The sequence below is a fragment of the Solanum stenotomum genome, chromosome 1 (assembly GCF_019186545.1).
Source record: "Solanum stenotomum isolate F172 chromosome 1, ASM1918654v1, whole genome shotgun sequence".
NCBI lineage: Eukaryota > Viridiplantae > Streptophyta > Magnoliopsida > Solanales > Solanaceae > Solanum > Solanum stenotomum.
This window is the reverse complement of record NC_064282.1, coordinates 4735038-4756164: the sequence shown is the minus strand read 5'-3', so window position 1 is coordinate 4756164 and position 21127 is coordinate 4735038. Positions and strand designations below refer to the sequence as shown.

General features: G+C 36.7%; 2 protein-coding genes and 1 pseudogene across 5 annotated transcripts; 2 read left to right on the top strand and 1 right to left on the bottom strand.

Annotated features, from left to right (window-relative positions):
* Positions 1-222: 222 nt before the first annotated feature.
* LOC125874055 (pathogenesis-related homeodomain protein) lies at positions 223-10066 on the top strand. 3 transcript variants are annotated; one of them, XM_049554871.1, is made up of 10 exons: positions 223-532; positions 1136-1157; positions 3571-4325; positions 5494-5659; positions 5754-5877; positions 5986-6098; positions 6197-6757; positions 8076-8345; positions 8949-9038; positions 9172-10066. In XM_049554871.1, exons 3-10 carry the CDS (start codon positions 3856-3858, stop codon positions 9679-9681), a joined length of 2304 nt encoding a protein of 767 aa, XP_049410828.1. In that variant the 5' UTR covers positions 223-532; positions 1136-1157; positions 3571-3855; the 3' UTR covers positions 9682-10066. The 3 variants fall into 3 exon arrangements, with proteins under 3 accessions (XP_049410828.1, XP_049410836.1, XP_049410821.1); XM_049554879.1 differs by lacking the exon at positions 1136-1157 and having other exon boundaries at positions 223-558; positions 3690-4325; XM_049554864.1 differs by lacking the exon at positions 1136-1157 and having other exon boundaries at positions 223-558.
* A 704-nt stretch (positions 10067-10770) lies between these two features.
* LOC125853589 (TIP41-like protein) lies at positions 10771-16813 on the top strand. Of its 2 annotated transcripts, XM_049533306.1 has the most exons (9): positions 10771-11052; positions 11773-11958; positions 13005-13092; positions 13439-13552; positions 13667-13726; positions 13810-13851; positions 13951-14079; positions 15855-15960; positions 16131-16813. In XM_049533306.1, the coding sequence occupies exons 1-9, from the start codon at positions 10913-10915 to the stop codon at positions 16133-16135; spliced, it is 870 nt and encodes a 289-aa protein (XP_049389263.1). In that variant the 5' UTR covers positions 10771-10912; the 3' UTR covers positions 16136-16813. The 2 variants fall into 2 exon arrangements, with proteins under 2 accessions (XP_049389263.1, XP_049389261.1); XM_049533304.1 differs by lacking the exon at positions 16131-16813 and having other exon boundaries at positions 10773-11052; positions 15855-16083.
* Positions 16814-18843: 2030 nt separating this feature from the next.
* On the bottom strand, positions 18844-20016 carry LOC125849789 (zinc finger protein 4-like; annotated as a pseudogene).
* Between the last annotated feature and the right edge of the window lie 1111 nt (positions 20017-21127).

The following is a 21127-nucleotide window of genomic DNA, read 5'->3' as shown; positions in this document are numbered from 1 at the left end:
TTTTAAGGTAAATATTTTATGTGCAATAATAATTGATTGATAATCATTAATGTTGTCACATAGTATACTGCCTTCAAGTTTTTTTCCTTTTTTGGTCTAGAGGTGATTCGTGCACTTTGGGCCATGCAAAATTTTCCGTTTGGGCCCAATAGAAAACTTTATATAAGAGAGTTGGATCAAGTTTAAGCCCATAAATAAGGCGTCACATCTGGAATGATCCAAGGGTGTGAGGCGAAATAGAGGGAAACAATGGCGGCGCGGCAAAAGTGAACCAAAGTGAGTGTTAAATTCTATTCTATTGCTTGAAAAATACCACCCCGCCCGCACCCTCATTTCAAGGGAACCAAAAACTGCACCGACGAGCTTTCATCTTTCATCGGTTTAGAGAGAAAGCCTCGTTAACACCAATTATCTACCAGCCATTCTTCCTACTTTTCATACTCTCATCCACTCACTCACTCTTTCCCCCAAAATACACAATTCACTTTGAAGCCCTAGTTTCCCAGATTCTTGATTCAAACTCTCGTTGTCTGTCGATTTCTTTATCTGCAAACAAAGGTAAATCTTGAAAGTAGTTTAAGGTTCCGTTTTCCCTTTTTCAAACCCCCATTTGCCTAATTGTGGTAGAAACAAGAAAAAGGGGAAACTTGATATATTTTCCATTTGACACTAAATTCATGCATTTGCAACTAGATTTTATTTATTTATTTATTCTACTGTTGGTTTTAGTGTTTCTTGTCTTTTTTTTAATTTCAAAGGGGCTAAATTTTGGCTTGTCTACTTAGTTCTGAATGCTCAAGTTAAAGCTTTAGGGATGCATGGGTTTTCTTGAACATCCTTTAGTCAGATGAGCTTTAAATCTGAATTGGCTGTTGGATATGGTGTATTATTGCAACTCAAGCTTTGGTCCGTCTCTTTCTTACAGATTAGTTTCTAAAGACAAAGGTTTGGATAGATAAGCAAATAAGTTCAAGAAAAAGAAAGAAAAGAGACCTTTACCCTTTGGTTAGGAGATAAGTGAATAAATAATTTGTGTAACACTCAAATCTATAGGGTATGACTCTCCAGTGCTGCAAAGTATGATGTAAGTTCCAAAAACAAACCTTGCAATCTTGATTCAAACTCTTTTCTGTAGATTTCTTTATCTGCAAACAAATGTTAATCTTGAAATCTTGAAAGTATTTTAAGGTTCCATTTTCCTTCTTTAACCTATTGCAAGCATTGCTTGCCTAAATGTGGGTAGAAACAAGAAAAGGGGAAACTTGATACATTTTCCATATTACACTAAATTCATGCATTTGCAACTAGATTGATTTATATATTCTACTGTTGGTTTTTGTGTTTCTTGTTTTTTTTTTATAAAATCTCACAGTGGCTGAATTTTGGCTTGTCCATTTAGTTTTGAATGCTCAAGTAAAAGCTTTAGGGATGCATAGGGTTTTCTTGAACACCCTTTCGTCAGATGAGCTTTAAATCTGAATTGGCTATTGGATATTGTGTATAATTGCAACTCAAGCTTTGGTCTGTCTCTTTTTTACAGATTTGTTTCTAAAGACAAAGGTTTGGATAGATAAGCAAATAGGTTCAAGAAAAAGAAAAAAAGAGTGACTTTCTTACCCTTTGGGTAGGAGATAAGTGAATAAATGATTTGTATAACACTCAAATCTATAGGTTATGACTCTCTAATGCTGCAAAGTATGATGTAAGTTACAAAACAAATGTCTTACTAAAATAGATACATATGTCTTTCACAGTTATGCTATTATCAAACAAAAATTTCAGAAAATAGAAAGAACCAATGATATTCTTTTATTGTTTATTTGTAGAACTATAAACCATGATCTAGCTTCCTATTCCATTCAAATCTATGAAATGCAATTTAGTGGAAATATGTGTACATTCATTAAGTTAAAATTATGATCCTCTTTTTACTTCTTGAACATGTAATCAATTTCGAGTTCTATTCTTATTCTGTCTTGATGTCCTATTTTGACTTCACAGGATGATTGACATGAATGTTAGCAAGTTTATATATCATATAATTCAGAAGATGTATGGGTAGTAATTTCTATGAATAAAGAAATAAAATCTATTATGAAGAGTATAGGGGGCCACCTTTCTACCATTTAATTAATGGTATATCCTGTTTAGTTTTATTTAGGGAAGTGGACATTATTTGGGACAAACTGTTGAGGAAAGTATGCTTTTGTAGTCCCTGCTAGGAAAATCATTTATATCAATATTTCTTCCAGAAACTAATAGGTTTGTGTGCACCCAAGGGTGTACCCTAGTGGTCAATGAAGTGGTTGAGAACCATGAGGTCTCATGTTCAAATTCTAGACACTAGGTGATTTCTTCCTGTATGTTCTAGCCGTCCTAGCCTTGGTAGACAGAGTTACTTAGTACCTGTTGTTGTGGAAGGTGACATGTATCCGTGAAATTAGTCGAGGTGCACTCAAGTTGGCCCGGACACCACGATTATCAAAAAAATAAACTACTAGTTTTGTTTTCCAGATCAGTGTACTCATCCAGTCCGCCAAAAGGGCGTTGGAACTCAGTGCGGCTCTATGCTCAATTCGAGTAGATTATAGATGAAATAAACTTTTTTACAAAAAGCTGTCAAGCTTGCAAATTTTACTTTCCCTTGGTTCACAGCTTCTTTTCAGGTCTCATGTGGCATGTGGGAGCCATTCCATGAAAATGCTCTTTTATTGTTAGAGCTTTCTGGAAAATATTATTATCTTCTTTCTTCCGTATCTAATGTTGCACCCTTGTGCTATCAAGATGATGAAACACTGCTCATCGAGTCTTTTTGCGCACCTGGTCTGGTAAGGGACAAAACGCAGGTTCGATTCGTACTGGGCAGGCTGAGAGTGGTGTCTGCTCCCCTGTACCTGGGGGAATTGGATGGCTGTTTGCTATTAGGGACTTTTGTTTTGCACAAAAGAAATAGTATATTAAGTAAAAAAATTAGGGATGCCAAGCAGGGCTTCAATGATCTCCAATTGTATTGTTGTTCCTGAGTAGTAGTCTTTTGGTAAGTAAATAATAAGTTACACATTTTTATTTTTAAATTTGACAATTTATGGACTAACTACCAATTCCAAGGACTTTATGTATATTAAATTATAGAAGGAGGACTAGTGTATTTGGATAATTTTTTTGCCCCCCCCCCACTAGTTGAAAGCATGAAGGTGCCGAGTGATGGGTTTATCTATTTGTGCTTCATATCCTCAGTACTCAAAAGGAGATCAGTTAGCCCCTGTTCTTCTTTGGCTCAGTTGCATTTATGAAGTTAAGCCAAAAGTAGATAAGTATTTAATAGTGCTTCTGTAGTATGTGACACAATGATGTACACATTAGAGAAAATGCCAGCAACGAAATGTTAACTAATATTGTTTCAAACATTAATCCTCATTATTTTAAGTGCATAATTGGATGAACATTTCTATTTTTTTTATCTCTCACATTTAAGTATTTGGTGCAATTAAGTATACCTTTTTTTTTTTTTAATAACTGCAACTTGATTTGATAAATATGTGCTCATGCCTCTCTTTTTGTTCTTGTCAGAGAAGCAATATTGGATTTTTCAGTTTGGAGTATAAGAAATTTATCCCCTTGGTCTTTGTGAGAATTGGGAGAATGAATTTCTAGTGATCTTGTATCATTGAATATATTCATCTCTGCAGGAACTTAGAACTTGAGTCTAGAGGTCATTAAGATGAAAATGAAGAGAAGAAACTAGTGGAAAAGCAGGTATAGTAGGACTTACATGTAGGATAACTGTCTTGTGAAGACATTTTTGGTAATGCCAATCAGGAAGAGACGAGACCTCAGCTAGAAGATCAATCTGAGATGTCAACTCTTGGAAACACATCAGTGTCACCTGAAAAGGTGTCAAGAACAGCTGGTGGGGGCCATTGCACAGCATCAGTAGGTAATATGTCTGAAAATCTCGGTGTTGACAAATCAGGAGAAGCATGTGAAAACGCAGTTCAAAATCTTAATCAATCAGAATATCAAGAGAAAACACCTGGTCAGCCTAGAAAACGAAAATCTATTTCAGGATCCCCTATTAGCAGTACTAGACTTCTACGTTCGAAGTTGAAGGAGAAGTCTGGAGCTTCTGAGGCAAATAATACTGTGGTAACTCATGATGCTACCGAGGAAAAGAAAAGAAAAAGGAGAAAGAAAAAACACAGTAAACATATAGCTGTAAATGAATTCACAAGAATAAGGGGCCATCTGAGGTACTTATTACAAAGAATAACATATGAGCAAACCTTGATTGAAGCTTACTCCGGTGAAGGCTGGAAAGGACAAAGGTTTGTTACCTTCTATCAGAATTGTTATTTAGTAAAATATGTGGGACTTTAATTGATGAATGCTTAATGAAGGTTGGAAAAGGCAAATCTTCTATAACTTGTTGCAGCTTTATTGTAGTACACAGTTTTTTTTTACTTGCAAATACTTGACCACTCATAGCAGCTTTTAGCTTAAATCAATATTTCCTATTTGTGAATTGTGAACAGTATAAAAGATTGATATTGATGGAACAAAGGCATAGTTACTTTAGTTCATTGAACCGAGAGATGTTACTCTAAATTATTATAGGTTAATGCCTGTATACTGACCTTCCCCTATATCAATAAAATCATTTACCTTATCAAAAAAGAAAAAAAAGCTCTTAAAGCTCATTGCAGGATATCAATGTTTTTTTTTTGTTGGTAATTTTGCATAATCGTTCTGTTGATGTATGATTTTGAAGTACACTGGGAGGTACTGACTATTCAAAAACAAAAAAAGTAGTCGGGGAGGGGTACTTTCAAGCTGTTCATGTATTGCATTATTAGTGTTGCTTTGATATGATGGTCTAATTACATAATTTTTTTTGTTGGTAATTTTGCATAATCGTTCTGTTGATGTATGATTTTGAAGTACACTGGGAGGTACTGACTATTCAAAAACAAAAAAAGTAGTTGGGGAGGGGTACTTTCAAGCTGTTCATGTATTGCATTACTAGTGTTGCTGTGATATGATGGTCTAATTACTTGCTCTTTACTAGGAGGAAGCAGGTGTAAGCATACTAACCCTGTAGACTTACTTGTATTGTGCTTTGCTGACATCTGTCATAGTCTAAGGGCAATGGGTTTAGCACCTACTAGATTTTATTGCCTAAATAAGCTGATTCTCTTTTACCCCGTCGTGTCACATTCATAAGGCGGGGAGAATATGTTCATATGCCTAGTGCATTGTTTTTATTTTTATAAAATTATCTGCTCTTTTACCTGAACCATTAACTGCAGTTGCCTGCTTAACCTAGCCTAAAATTATCTGTCCTGTTAGAAAATTATATAATAGAAAGTATTCAGGTCTGGTAGTTATTTTTTCTTTGGTTAGCTCACTTTTGCTGTATTTTCTGTTTATTTTAAAATTTTGGGAACATTCTTTTCAAAGTCATTGTTGGGTTTTATGGTGTCGACATTCTTGCAGCTTAGAAAAGATAAAGCTGGAGAAGGAGCTACAACGAGCCAAGACTCATATTTTTCGTTACAAATTGAAAATAAGAGATTTGTTTCAACGCCTTGATACATTACTTGCTGAAGGGAGGCTTCCAGCATCTTTATTTGACAATGAAGGGGAGATTGACAGTGAAGATGTAGGATATGCTTGTTGGCTGCTATAATTTTAGGTGTGTTCACGGTGCTATGATGTGATAACTGGATTACTCAGGCATCTTTATTCTTCTGCAGATATTCTGTGCGAAGTGTGGCTCTATGGATCTGCCAGCTGATAATGATATTATTCTCTGTGATGGCGCTTGTGAGCGTGGATTTCACCAGTTGTGTGTGGAGCCACCTCTGTTAAAAGAAGACAGTAATGTTCAGTTATCCTTTTGATAGTTTTTCTGATAGCTTTTGTTTTATATAGTGTCAAATGACTTCTTTACTCTCGTGGTTCTGTTGTTCCTTGCTATGCTCACAGTTCCACCTGATGATGAAGGCTGGCTTTGTCCTGGCTGTGATTGCAAAGTAGACTGCATTGACTTGCTTAATGATCTTCAAGGAACAGATCTTTCCGTCACTGACAGCTGGGAGGTTGTCTAGATCATTCTTTCCTGATAATCAGCAGTTAGTTTTTCTGATTGTTATGATCTCAAGTGTTGTTCCTAAGTGTCTTCTTCTAACATGTGTAGAAAGTATATCCCAAGGAAGCTGCTGCTGCTGCCTCTGGGGAAAAGCTGGATGATATTTCTGGTCTTCCATCAGATGACTCGGAGGATGATGACTACAACCCTGAAACTCCAGATGTAGGAAAAAATGTTTCGGAAGATGAGTCGAGTTCTGATGAATCTGATTTTTACTCTGCATCTGAAGACTTGGCAGAAGCCTCTCCTAAAGATGATGAGATCTTGGGGCTTTCTTCTGAAGACTCGGAAGATGATGACTTTAATCCTGATGATCCAGATAAGGATGAGCCGGTTAAAACAGAAAGTTCAAGTTCTGATTTTACGTCCGACTCTGAGGATTTTAGTTTGATAGTTGATACTAATAGGTTGCGAGGTGATGAACAAGGGGTTTCCAGTTCAGTAGATAACAGTATGCCAAACTCTGCTTCCCAAGAGGAAAAAGCTAAAGTTGGCAAAGCTAAAGGAAATTCGCTGAAGGATGAGTTGTCTTATCTTATGCAGTCTGATAGCCCTCTTGTCTCTGCCAGAAGGCACATAGAGAGGTTGGACTACAAAAAGCTGCACGATGTAAGCTTCTATTTTTTATTTATAATTATTTATGTTCGTATAAATATCAACATATATGCTTTCTAATTATCTAGAGTAATATTTATGTATATAACTAATTTAGTACCTTTCATCCCTCTTGGCATGCTCTTGCCTTGGTCAAAATCTCTTAACTGTTTAGATTCGGAGTATGAAATTTACTGGCGTACTCCATGTAGAATATCCATATTTATTAGAAGAACACATGGAAACTCCTGTGCCATTGGTCATGCCAGTTTTGCTTGACCAGTTTATTTCTGTCATCGTTTATGAGATTATCTTATTCAATATTACTACGGTTTTTCTTTAGCACAAAGATTCAGTTCCTGTTTGGGTTAGTTCCTCGATTTTTTCTAGATGCAACTTCTCTAGCATTGACTGATCATTCACATAATCACATTAACATAATTTTCTGGTTTTGTCCTGATTTCATCAGTATAAAATTTGTCATGAGAGCCTATTATCTATGGACTAGGATAGTGGGAGATCAGTGGGAACAAAAACACAACACCCTTTTGTTGGGAGTCATATTTTGTCTCTTTGTGATTGGGTATTGTAATCACTTTCTGTGGCTTGAAGTTTAGAATATCAGATTGTACATGGCGCATATACAAGAACTGGGTCACTTAATTTTAGTACAAAAAGGTTTTGAGGGAAAAGCAACATAAGCTCTTATCTAAAACATTCAAATTGAATTCTAACATCTGAGTAAGTTCTTATAATAGGTGCTTAAGTTGTACAAGCTGTCAAGCTCTTAACATTATAGCAGAGAATGTTGTTTCTCTTAAAGAGCTGCATGACTAGTGTTTAGGTTACTGAGGTATGTTCTTACTGTCTCAGTAGCCAACCTTCGTTGATTGATATCTTCCTGAGTTGGTCACGTGATATAAAGGTCATCTACTGGAAAGAATGGGATTCTTTTCCCAAAACCATGGCTTGTAACTTTCATATGATGTGTGGTTCAGCTGGTGGAGTTGATGGACAGTTACTCTGGCACAACCAAGTTGAAATATCAAGCTTGCACTTAACATGGATTTTAAAATTGTGAAGGCTTAACTGCTATTTTTATGTGAGGATTTGAGGAAAGCTCGTCTGCAATGGGACATACTATTTTTCTACATTGTATTAACATAATCTAAGATCTATTATATTGAAAAATGATTTGTTTCATTTAAATGGTACGTTTCTGCATGTCATATATTCATCAATCATGTATGCTTTTGTGTTCTTCAATGTGACTCCTTATCTTTTTCCTTCCACCTGATTGGATTAATGTGCTCGGATTCATTGGTGTATGAAGGAAACATATGGAAATGGATCTTCTGAGTCTAGTGATGAAGATTATGATGATGGTCCTTTACCCAAGGTGAGAAAGTTGAGAAATGCCAAAGGTGCTATGGCTTCTCCTAGTTCGACTCCTGCGGATATCAAGCATCAAAGTGGGAAACAAAAAGGGAGTGGACGTGCTTCTGATAGTGGAATCTCTGAGAAACTCAAAGTTGGAGGCGCAGGTACCTCCGAATCTCCTTCAAGTGGTAAAAGAAAAACACATGGAGAAGTCGCCACCAAGGTATTTGTGGGCTTTACCCTGGTTCCAACAGTTTACATAATTTGATCAGTGTTTATAGTTCCAGTGATATCTTACTTTCCAACAACAACAATAACAACATACCCCGAGAAATCCTACAAGTGGGGTCGGCATCTTACTTTCCAATGAAATTAAAAACAATACCTATTGAAGGTAGGAGGAGATCATACTTATGTCATCCTTGAAGAAATAGTGTACAATGGATATGAAAAACTAACTTCATTAGCTTTCAAGCAAATCTTATTTACTCTTTAGCTGCCCCCAAAAAGAGAAGAGGACTTGTTTATAGCTGTGCTTGCCTAATATGGTGATGCCTTCTGAAAGTTTTTTTTTTTCAAATTGTTGTATGGTATTGTGGCTTCTCTAATCATGTATTTTTTTTTTAAAAAAAGATTGCTTGAAGAGACAAATTGATTAGTTTTTGAATGAAATGTGACTGAAAAGAACATAATGGTTACATAGGATTCGTATGGCAGGTCCAACTAGTTTGGGATTGACATGTAATTTTCTAGTTTACTAGAAGAATATCCTTTGTTAGTTTTCATGCATTTCCTCACTTCAGTTTAATGCTTTTTTGGGTTTCAGAGACTGTACGAATCCTTCAAGGACAATCAGTATCCTGACCGTGACGCAAAGGAGAAGTTGGGTAAAGAATTAGGGCTAACAGCTTACCAGGTTTTAATAAGCTCTCCCTGGCATATGTTACTTTCAGCTGCATCCTCTTTTTTGTCACTTGTGTCTTCTTTATTGCTTTGTGGCTGCCCATTTTCCCTTCTTAGTTAGTTTTTTCTTTTCATTAAATATACAGGTCAGTAAATGGTTTGAAAATGCTCGTCATTGCCATCGTCATTCTCCTCACTGGAACACAATTATGAGTCAGAAAGTGTCGAAAGAATCTCCATCCAAATCGCAGATAATTGGAGAACCACTTGGAGCTGAATCTAATAGCATCATTGCTTCCTGCAATGGGGTTGGGAAATTGGAACAACCAAAGCAATGTCTTAATGGAGAAAAAGGTCATGCAATAGATAAGAGTGAAGAAGATTTGTTGATACAGGACGCCAATGGAAAAAAATCTAGTGAACCAACTAAAAAAGTTTATACGACAAATCAAGGATCAGAGGACACTCCCCGCAATAAGACTTCCAAGAAGCAGAAGGCAAAAGTTGGTACCGCAAATTCTCAGAACGATAATACAACAGATCAAGTACCGGATGACACTCCCCAAAGTAAGACTCGTAAGAAGCCGACGGTGAAGGTTGATACCCCGAATTCTCAGAACGTCCGTAGAAGTAGCAGGTTGCAGAAACAAGACTGAATAGTGGAAGTGCCAAATTCTGGAATGTACGAATACTCGGAATGGAATATAATCTAACCTGGAAGTTTTCTGATATTGGTGAATGGTTAAAGATTGAAACGTTAGCTAGTTGAAGGCGGAACTTTGCAGTACAGAGTCATGTGGAGTCCTCCCGTCAATCTAAACTTGAGTGAATATGCATTATGGAGAGTCCGGGAGATGAGCTGAATTTTGTTCTTAGTAGTTACCAGTTATTAAAGCTGTGGATCTAGCAGGGACTAGATGGTATTTAAATTTCAATCATGCTTTACATTTATGTCTCAATCGTACAGTAGACATGGTATGGTGTTGTACGTTTTGCAGATTAAAATGTATCTTTCTTCTTATTTATTTCGTTTTCATCGTCCTTCCGTTGTGTAACTGTCAGTAAAGATGAACCTATTTCAGTTGAGTTGAATTGCGCTCCATTTTGGTGAAGCGTCTAATCCGACAAGTATCATTTGTTAAGAGCTGAATTGCTAGTGAGTTTTACAGCTCGTACTTGCGACAGTATATCCCAGGGAGGGTTAGTAGTAATGTAACACATCATTACTTCGTTTGGTAGGGTGTATAAAAGTAGTGATGAATAAGGTGTATTAGTAATGTTGGTATTTATTATGCCCAAATGATTCCCAACTTCCTTCAACAGAGAAATCCTACTTAAATAATATAACTCAGTATATAGGTATAGTTTTAAAAACTAGAATAATAATGTAGCTAAGTTGAAAAGAGAAAATAAGAAATATATCGGTGATTACCTGGAATGACGAGAAGGTTGAGAAATGAGAAGAAAACAAAATGAAGGAGAAATATATTCAGAGTAGATTTTTTTAATAAAAAGAAAAAATAAATTACAAAACTAATTAAAATAAGGAAATTTAAAAGTGATCATGGAATTACTCACAATTCTAATTATACCTAATTCTCTCTCTACCAATTAAATAATTATTTTGTCTAACCCTGTAATTATATTCAACTGCATCCAAATCCAATTATCAAGTGACTTTTCAAGCTGGCCTTTTTTTTTTTTTGGGGGCTAATTCAGGTTAGCTTTTAACCAGAGAACTATTTTCAGAAATATTTGCATTTTGACTTCTTTGTTATTTTCGTGAACATCTATATTTGGATACACAATTTGTCCTTTTTTGGAGAAACTGTTACTTAAAAAATTTTCTAAACCAAACGGTAAAGTACTCTGCCAGACGATCGGAACATGGAGTGGGAGAGTGATGAGAGAGAGCTAAAGGCTGCCGGAGCTGAGCCTCTACCGGACGGACGGACTGGACTCCGTATTCACGGCTGGGAGATTGAGTCTCGGAAGCGTTCCATTCTCACTTCTCTTCAGCTTCAACAGTACTCTTTTACCCTTTTATATATGTACAATTCAATTAAGCGCTTATTTGTTTTCGTGGCTGCAACTTGTTTGTTTCATGTTTAAACAATTTAAAATTGTTTGGATTGCTGCGTAATTGATTGATTAACTACGCGGTAACAGAAAGTCATAAAGGCTACGGTAGGCATGTAGGGCTTGATGGTTAGGATGTGAAACATGAAATAAGACTTCTGCTCCTACAAAATTAGAGTTACAGCATTTTCCTCTAATCTGAACTGTTCTAATCCACAACAGCTATTTGGATGTGAATTGTTATGCAATTTCATATTGCGTCAATCTTTTGCACCGCCTTGGAAAATCCTCATGATGCTGAATTTCAATGATTCATCACTCAGGCCTGAGGTTTTAATGATTCTCATCTTAGTGTATGCTATCCCTGCAAATTTTAGGTTGAGTGCTGCATATTGATGAGGGTTCTTGTGCAATTTGGTTCAGAGAATGTTTGTCGTAGTCCGTCCTGCATGTGACATATGACCTGTGAAGAAGTATCCCTAAATATTAAACTCTCCCTAACCCCATGAAGAAAGATTGCCATGCATTTGCTATATTGGACATTTTTCTTTGTGGACTTTTATGTTTTTGCATATAATAATTCATATCCTCTTCTAGGAAAGCACACTTATCTCTTTGATATCTTGAAAGGGTCTAATTCCTCCCTAAATGGCTTGAAATGCATACAGATGGGAAGAAGAACTTCAGACCTCTCACTTGCCAGAGATGGTATTTGGGGACAATTCTTTGGTGCTTAAACATGTGAATACTGGCACAAAAATTCACTTTAATGCATTAGATGCTCTAGTTGGTTGGAAGCACGAGGCATTACCACCAGTTGAAGTTCCAGCAGCTGCAAAATGGAAATTCAGAAGGTATTACTATCTTTCCGATTAATTTCAGTATTTACGTAGAAGCATTACTCCCTGAAAGAGGATGTTTTGTCAGCTGGTGCCAGCACCAGTGTATGGTGGTAGAGTTTATATTAGTTTTGTCAGCTGGTGCTAGCACCACAGTTTGGTGATAGATCTTTTTCATCAATTGGAAGGTTGATCCCTTCTATAACCCCGTGATAGAGTTCAGTATACTGCTGAATTGCAAATCTGTCTCCCAGGCAATGCTGCTAACTCAAAAGCTTCAAACATCCAACACAGCCATAAATTTCGGCCAGTCAAATAGATTGAATCTGACTGGGATCAGCTTTCAGGCCTTAGCTAAACCAGTAGACTCTGCGAAAAATACCATCTCAACAAACAACACTTCATAAGTTAAAATGGAGCTTCTTTTAGAAGTTAAAACCTTTTAAACTGGCAAATAACGAGGAAACTTTTCAGCTATGTGACCAAATATCCCAAAGAACCACTAATAAAAGATGTGTAAAGAAAATAACCGTATGAAGGCTTTATTTGGTACATTTTTGGTACTTGCAAGTTGCATGAATGGTTCTTGGTACATTTGAAAGGCTGAAGCTGTAAAAGAAAAAAAAAAAACAGATACAAATAATTAAATAATTTTTTTAAAGAACAGCCAGCAACTGTTTGAAAGCTGTTCTTCATTCTTTTCTCCTAGAATGTCGGTAACTTCTAATAACAAGATCTAGGAGCATGTCCAATTTCTTACAACATTGGATTACCAAAAAAAATGTCATGGATGATGGTGATCCTTTACTTTAGCTGCTGACCTGAATGAATGTTGATGACTATTGGATGATTCTGGTACAGGACTTAGACAAACTAGAGCTCATATACTTTAAAGCAGATCATGCCTTTTACTTGGTATTCATTTCTTACTTTTCCCTTCAGAAATGGATTTTGATATCCATAGTGAAAGTCGTCTGACAGAAGGCTTTCTTCATTGCCTTTCTTTTCTTTTCCTGACTCTCTCTCTCTGTATCTCTCATTTTATTTATGTGTGTTTGCAGTAAACCTTTGCAACAGGTGGTGCTTGACTATGACTATACATTCACCACACCTTATAATGGAAGTGAAACTGTCGAAAGGAATGCCGAGGTCTGAATCTTATATCATTGGAGTAATACTTATTAAAGTTTGTAGACATTTTATTATTCACTCACACTTTCTAGATTGTTAAAGTTAATATTCCAGCTGGTTTAATGCTTGCTACCTTGGTTAGGCTGTTTCATCAGCTATTTTGTCCTTATCCTCCGGTCAGTGACTCAAATGTTGCATTTTGAGTTACACCTTAGCAATAATCGCTGATCACTTGGAAAAATAATTTATCTGAATGGGAACATTTTTATTTATATCCCTTCTTCTATCTTTTCCTTTAGTTATTGATCCTTTGCTGTCAAACTCAAGTGTTTTTTGAACTATTCTTGTTACTTTTGTATAATAGTGTGTAAGAGGGTTATCGAATGAAAGCAGCTGTAGTCTTCATTGGGAGGATTGCATTGACAAAATTGATTTGGTTGCACTGGCATCAAAAGAACCTATTCTCTTTTATGATGAGGTTGGTGAATCAGAATTTGATGATTTCAGGGTCATTTAACTGAGTAATGTTATCCATTTTCTACCTGTGTTACCTTTCTAGCACCCAAGTTGATTTCATTTTTTCATTCAACAGATCATCTTATATGAGGATGAACTTGCTGATAATGGAATCTCACTATTAACCGTGAAAGTGGTAATGTTATTCTGGTTCTTATTAAGTCATATCAATTTGTCCGACTTCCAATTCACTGATGAACGGCTTCTGTGTATTTCTAGAGGGTCATGCCAAGTGGTTGGTTCTTATTGTTGCGTTTCTGGGTGAGTGGCTCTGTTGGAAAATTTTCTACATAAACAATTTGTTGCGCCCGAGTAATTGTTTCTTAATCTCTTTTACTTATGGTTGAATGCATTACACAGCTTAGAGTTGATGGAGTGCTTATGAGGCTAAGAGACACCCGTTTACATTGTTTATTTGAGGGGCATATGAAATCAGTTATTCTTCGAGAAAGCTGCTGGAGAGAAGCCACATTTCAAGCCCTGTCTTCTGTAAGTTCAATATCATCTCCATACATGTACCAGGGAGACCTACTTATAAAAAAGATAAAGAATAGTACCAGGGAGACCTCCCCACCCCTCCCGCTTCTATATAGACCTATTGATCTGTCTATGATGATGACCCTAGATTTCCATAGTTGCTAACATTTGTTCTTGATTTCAAAGTAGTTGTTTTTGCTATCTGCGTTGTCTGTCACTTCTGGTGCCTCCCTAATATGTTCTATAACATAGACATTATAAGTTGTTTGGCATAGTAGAGACCATTTTATTCACTGTTTGAGCAGGCAATCTCGATGTTACTTTATCTTTGTATTTTTAGGGAGAAGTCATTCATCTACTCCTTTTATAGACTGATTGGTATGTTTCACAATCCCTAAAGGGTTGTTGATGCAGCACTGATACAGGAAACTGTGGTGCAGAAATTAGTTACTTAAAGCAGAATAGTTGGCAGGCTTCAGGGAGGATTTTCATAATGAACAGAATAGGATTTGGAATAAGATTGCTTCTGTAGTGAGATGAAGAAACCAGATCCTAATGCAGTGACAAGAAACGCAGGAAACAAAGAAAGAGAAAAGCAAGGGGGAGAAAAGGGGTGGGAAGGTGGGCAGTCCTCTTCACCCTCTTATGGGTTGAAATCTATCTATACGCCCCACATTTTCAAATCATAATCTTCTTCATAACCAGACCAGTACAATTCAAGTCTCAATTACAACTAATAACAAGAAGCACAAGTCTTGAAGATTAAAACCTCTTGTTGCCTTAGAATATCAGGGTACTAAGTTGTAACTAGACAACTGTAAGATCAATTTTACTAGGACTCAATTATATGTCTAGAGACGGCCAAACCGCTATAATAGATGCCCTATGGTCAAGTGCACATAGGCAAAAAGAAAGAAATAAGATAGGAAAAGTCAAATAAAAGTAGTTGGGCTTCCTTTGACCAAAATCTCAAAATAACCTTGACAAATGAATGTAAAAATTCCTTGAAACTAATGCCTGCACTATTTACATGGCATTACATTCTCTCTATATATGACTTCAATGGTAAGGATTTTGAGATAGTTCACTTTAGTTGGTCTAATTAAGTGAAGATGAAGCAGATCTTTCTTCTTGTATACCTGTTTTCAGAAAATTCATTACTTTGGACGTTCACTGTGCATCTATTTTTTTTTTTAATAAATGGTAACTAAAGATATTATAAATATAAACAGCAATGCACTAAGATAGTGCTGCTACGAAATCACTGAGAACCCCTATCGAAAAACAAAAAGAAGGGTTCTCTCCTATACAAATTCCTATTCCTGCAATGAGTCAATAAAATCTAACATGCTGTTCTGTCCTTCAAAAAAAATAAAATTGATCAAGTAAACAAGTTTTACCATCCTTCACATCCTGTATATTGCACCAAAAACCGAAGTTATTTGTATTTTAATTTTTAGCTGCTGTATGGAAACAGCTTTCCCTTCAAAGTTCAAAACATCTGGAATTTCTTCTGCACCACAAAACCCAACACACATGATAACTGTATTCCAGAAGATCCTTCCTTATTTCCTGGTCCTACAATTGCCTCAAGCAGTAAACAGATTCTTCACTTTGAAAGGCATAACAAAATGCTGGCTGAAAAGATTCCAAAATTTGTATCTAGTTAGCACTTCCTATATTGGGAATGTAAGGATTAGTCTGGTCTGGTGTTGGATCGTATTTACTTTAACTTACTTTTAGTTTGTTTTTTGGAATTCCTTTACAAATCTTCTTAATTTTTGCAGAAAGGATATCCTTCTGATTGTGCTGCGTATAGTGATCCAAGCATTATTAGTGAAAGGCTGCCCATCATAATGCAGAAGGCTCAAAAGCTCAGTATCGAAAAACCGTGTAAGCACTAGCTGTGCACAACATTGTTGTATCTGATCCTTCTTTCTATGTTCCTCCCATTTGTGGAATTTAGTCAATAATAATTGATCTTTATGGAAGTTATGGAATTATTTGATTTTCTGACTTCTGATTTTTTCTTCTTCCGATTTTGATTTACTTCCCTATGTAAGTGTAAAGGATGGGAAAACACATCGCATCGAGACATGCAAAGAGTGCAACAACATGATTGGTGCCTTGGATAAATGGAAGTGAGATGACACAGTAGAGACTTTCTTAAAAGAATCAAAAGGCTTTATGAGCGATGAAAACACTAGGTGATTTTTTCCCATTTACCTAACCCTTGATAGGCAGAGTTATCTGGTACATGTGCTAGTGCGAGGTAGCAAATACTAGTGTGATAGTCAAGGTGCATGCTAGTTGTCCGGACACCACCATTATAAAAAAAGGCTCTATGGCAGATGAACTTTTGACACTGTGCACCTTCCCACCTAAACTTATTTTGCAAGCATTTAACTTTCAAACTCACAAAATGATGCATCTGTGGCCTTTTCACAAGTTTTTCCTCGCTTCACCAACAAAAATGTCTAGCAGAAGTGCAGAACCTCATCAGGAAGTGTTGGATTTTAGTGGTTCTCTTGGGAAGAGGTTGCTGGTAGTGTTTTGATTGCACTAGCAGAGTTGTGCTGATCAAAAAGTTAAAAATGAAAGCACATAGTATATTTTTCGTGAAACTTTCTCCCTTGGTATCATATCTGGTTGAGCAAACAAATCCTTTGTTCATTAGCTTTTTGATTGAGGAACAAATGTTATTGGTAAACTTGCTGATGAGTTAGTTGGTAAATAGTAAATGAATGACACAGAACCCATTTATAATGATAATGGTCAAGTTATGATGATTGATGAGCATTAATTTTCAGAAGTAAAATAAATAAATACAAAAAATTGTGCTTTTGGATAAGACAATTCATATTTAAGATGATTTCAGAGCAGATAAAGGTTCTAAGTTTGAATTTCACCACCTTTATCAACAGGATCATTTCGTGTGCTTGTTACCCAAAAAAATCAACGCTGCACTTGAAACTGAAAGAGCATGTTGCAAACATAATACAAATATATAGAAGTGTTCCTTGCCAGGATGGTGGGGTTGATTCAGGGTACTAGTTAAACTTCAGTCGCTAGCCAACCTTTTTCCCCATAATTACTTTCTTCAAGCTTTCTCTGTGTCAAGGCTTTATTAGAACATGTAAAAGAATTGCGTTCAACTATAGGCTGTGGTTCTGATCTGTGTATTCCAGAAGATTGCAAAATCCATTAGGTTTGATGGTCTATACTAGTACTTCTATGTAAATGATGAGATCTTAAGGCCATTTTTGCAATAGTCTGCCAAGCAGGGACACTAGGTTCAACGGGTTATACTGGTATATTTTAGATAGTGGAGGGCAGATCAAAAAGGTTAATGAAGTGCATTCAAGCATATATGCAGCATGTACAAATAAATGAAGTACTCAGAAGTGGTGAGTGGTAATTTTGTAAAATGTGAAAGGAATGTAATCTCTGTAGAATTTGCACCATTGTTAAAAAAAAAATTTAATAATGGACAATAATTTGTATTCCCTAGTATAGGTAACTGTTGCTTCTAATATCTAAACTGGTGATTAAGTGGTGCCGTGTGGATTTTGTCAAATCAATATGAAAGATAAAAGCTTCATAGCGATCAGTAGCAACATCAAAATCTCAAGGTGGGGGTGGGAGGGGAGGCGTTGTGGCCTGTGCTAGCCCTCCTTTTTACCTGCCTCATGTCATGTAGAAGAGCACCACTTCTTCCTCAAAGTTTTTGAGAAGCTGAAAACTTTAAAATTGCCAAATTGAGAAGTCAAGTTCTCTTTGCCACTGACTGAAATATTATAACTTCAACTGGTCATGTGGATTCCTAAGTATGTAAGTGAAGTTACAATGGATTGAACATTTGGTCTTACAATGAGATATTATCTTATGTTATCTCTTATGCATTAGACAATCTGAAAGTTGAGAGTTGACGACTTGTAGGTCAGCTATTCCTGTAGAATCTGATGGAAGTACGGTACAGCTCTGAACAGTTAGACTGATTACCGACACACTTTCACACCAACCTTATGAGGCACTTTGTAGAGAATGGCTTGCTGACTTTGGTGCTGAATAAAGTAGGCCTAGACTTAATGATTTTGGAAAGGGAAGTATAAAATGTTATTTAGACTTGTGTTTCATGTGTGTGCGGCAGAAGTTCAACAAAATTCTAGAGTGGTGCTATTGGTGGGTTTCTGTTTTGCTGTTTCGTGTAGCACTTAAGTGTTTATTGCTGACCATAAGGAGTTTTGAGTTCTGTTCATTTGGCATGTGATAGTGGAAAGAGGTCTAACTTACATTTGACATGTTGCAAGCAATAGAGGTGAAGGCCCATTAATTTCTTTTTCCAATGTACTGTGCGACAACTTTGTCCTGAACACTATCCACCACCATCTAAAATAACAAGAAAGCAGAGAAGGAAAGGGGAGAGACTAGATATCCATTTCCATCTCTTAGATGTTGCTAACCAGGAAACGGAATTACATCTGATCAAATTTTTTACTCAGTATGAGGACTTCCATAGCTTCTATCTGCACTATTACCCCAGTACTTCGTTCCACGCACTCGCTCCCTCCTCTCTCTCTTTGTTTTGCAAGTGAATTCCTTTAAATTCATCAATAAACCAAGATAGAAAATTGATGTTTCCCCTAAAATTCTAATCGGAATTTGTCTAATTTCTTGATCTTAAACATACTGCTCTGGATTGCCCGAGCTTAATACCAAAAAGTTATAAATGCATATTCAATAACCTTCTGCCACTATTTGGGAGAGAGTAAGACGTTAAATAGTTGTTCTTAGTGCAGTAGGAAAAAAAAGAAACTGAAAAGTACATATTACATCTTAGGTATCATTCATCTGATAAAGCTGGAAATCTTGACATTTAGGAGCACTACTTCTCTAGGATCTTTTACTCTAAACAGGTCTCGCAGATCATACAGTCAGTTCATGTACTGATGATGAACCAAGCTGAAGCTGTTACATGAGAGGATAGAAAATAGTTTCATTTGCAATAGATGAGTAGAATAATTACAGCTTGAGATTCAGATCAATCTTATTTGTATTTGAAGCCTGGTCTTCTGATTGTTGTGGATTTAGTCGAAAACTTCCTGGCCATTTCAATTCAAATCCTTCGTCTACCGGATTGGGATGAGATGTCATTTGAAAGCCTGTACTAGCCTCGCTGAACCTTGCCACAGTTGAACTTACATCTCTACCTGTTCTATGCACAAGTGAGTGAGGAACCATGCCAAGAGATCTGAACATGGGATTGTTGATAGGCAAAGCCATCATTGTCATCATCCTCTGAGACTGATACTGTCTCACTGCCCCTCTTTCTCTCTTGTGAGCATTCTGGTGGCCTCCCAGAGCCTGTGAACTGTAGAACTTCCTCATGCAGAAGTTACATGAAAAAACCTTGCCAGGAGTAGGTCTTGTCTGTGACTCAGATTCTTTAAATGTTGAAGGTGAGTTTCTTCCTAAGCTCAAACTCAACCACTCACCTTGATCAAATATTGAAGTTCCGCGGCTGCCATCCTCAGCATTTCTCATTCTGCTGGCTGTTGAAAGTATGCAGAAGTCTTTTTTTCTTCCCTCCCCCACAATTTTGCTGAAGAGACGGGCTTTATGAAGATACTGACCAAATGGACTCTTAAAGGGCTAGAGATCAGAGATGCAAGGAATAAAATTGAGATCATGCAGGAGGTGAAGGTGAGATTAGGTATTGAAATTTATCATATCTCTTTTCACTGTCCCCACCTAGTGAGGCTTGGTGTTCCAGGGGACAATGCTTACGTCATGTTTCACTGCCGTCCCTGTCAAGCCCGCGATTCCCCCACTTCTTCTTTGTTTTCTCTTTTATCTAATCAAATAATTCTGCCTTTAACAATTTCTTGTTGGAGTTAATTGAGGTTGAGAATCACTGTGATTCAATTTATAGTCTAATCATAATCCTACAGTTTCTTTTGCCTGCGGTGCAGCTGCCTTCAATGTAGAATTTGTCATATAGAATGTATTAGATTATGCTTGTATTCAGTATGATAAGAATTTATAGATCACATGACTGAAATTCATGGGTTTGAGATTAGTTTAAAAGGCATAGATTTTGCATCTGGCAGCTTATTATTGAAGCTTGTCCCACTTCAAAGAATTCATTATTTTTTAGAGCTGGATATTTGTTCGATAGCTCCAAGAATCAATCTCCTGCTCTGATTGTCTCTGTCATTGTTCCTGTTGTTATTACTAGTGATGGGTAAAAAAATTTTGTAGCTTGCGAAAACTTCTCATATTAAGTAGGTGTGGAAGTATTGTAAAGATGGAACCCACCAGCAGTGATTTGTTTCCTTTGTGAAAGAATGAGTGAATGAGAAGCTTTAGGAAGCAGAATGTAGATGTTGGAGTGAGTGGTGGTAGTGTCATACTAAATTGAGTGTGCCTTGTTTCAATGTCTGATGGAGTGGTAGGGTCCAAAGATTTGTCAATAATAGTGATTAAAATAGGAAAGGGATGAGATAGCATCTTTTCCAACTTTGTTTAGTATTTTCTTCTAAACATGAGGATCTATGTGGGTGTCTTCATGTTGGGGTTTCTTTTCTGACAGATAGTGGGCATTGTATATGAACAGCAGAAAAGTCCAGTTCACCATGAGATATAGATAACCNCCCCCCCCCCCCCCCCCACCCTCTATTTCTCTCAATAATTAGAAAAAATAATTGAGTAAAAAATATTTGTTCTGTTGAGAAACAAAAATCCTCTGCAACTGAATTTGTTGGGAGGTAATAAGTATGCAGTGGAATGGTCGACGTTAAAACAAGTTGACCTGGCTACTACTGTTATCTGAAAAAGAAGTTACTGCAGCTGAAGCTAGAACGATCATTTGGTTACTGTCAATTGATGAATTTTCTTTTATGGAGCACCGAATATTTGGTTGAGGTTACCATTCGGGGTGGCCCAGTGGTTTGGGCTTGGGACTTTCATGTTGGAGGTCTCAAGTTTAAAACCCCTTGCCAGCAAAAGCAAGGGGTTTGCCTTCTGGGTCGAGCTTGTCGCACCAGGCTTGCCTAGTGCG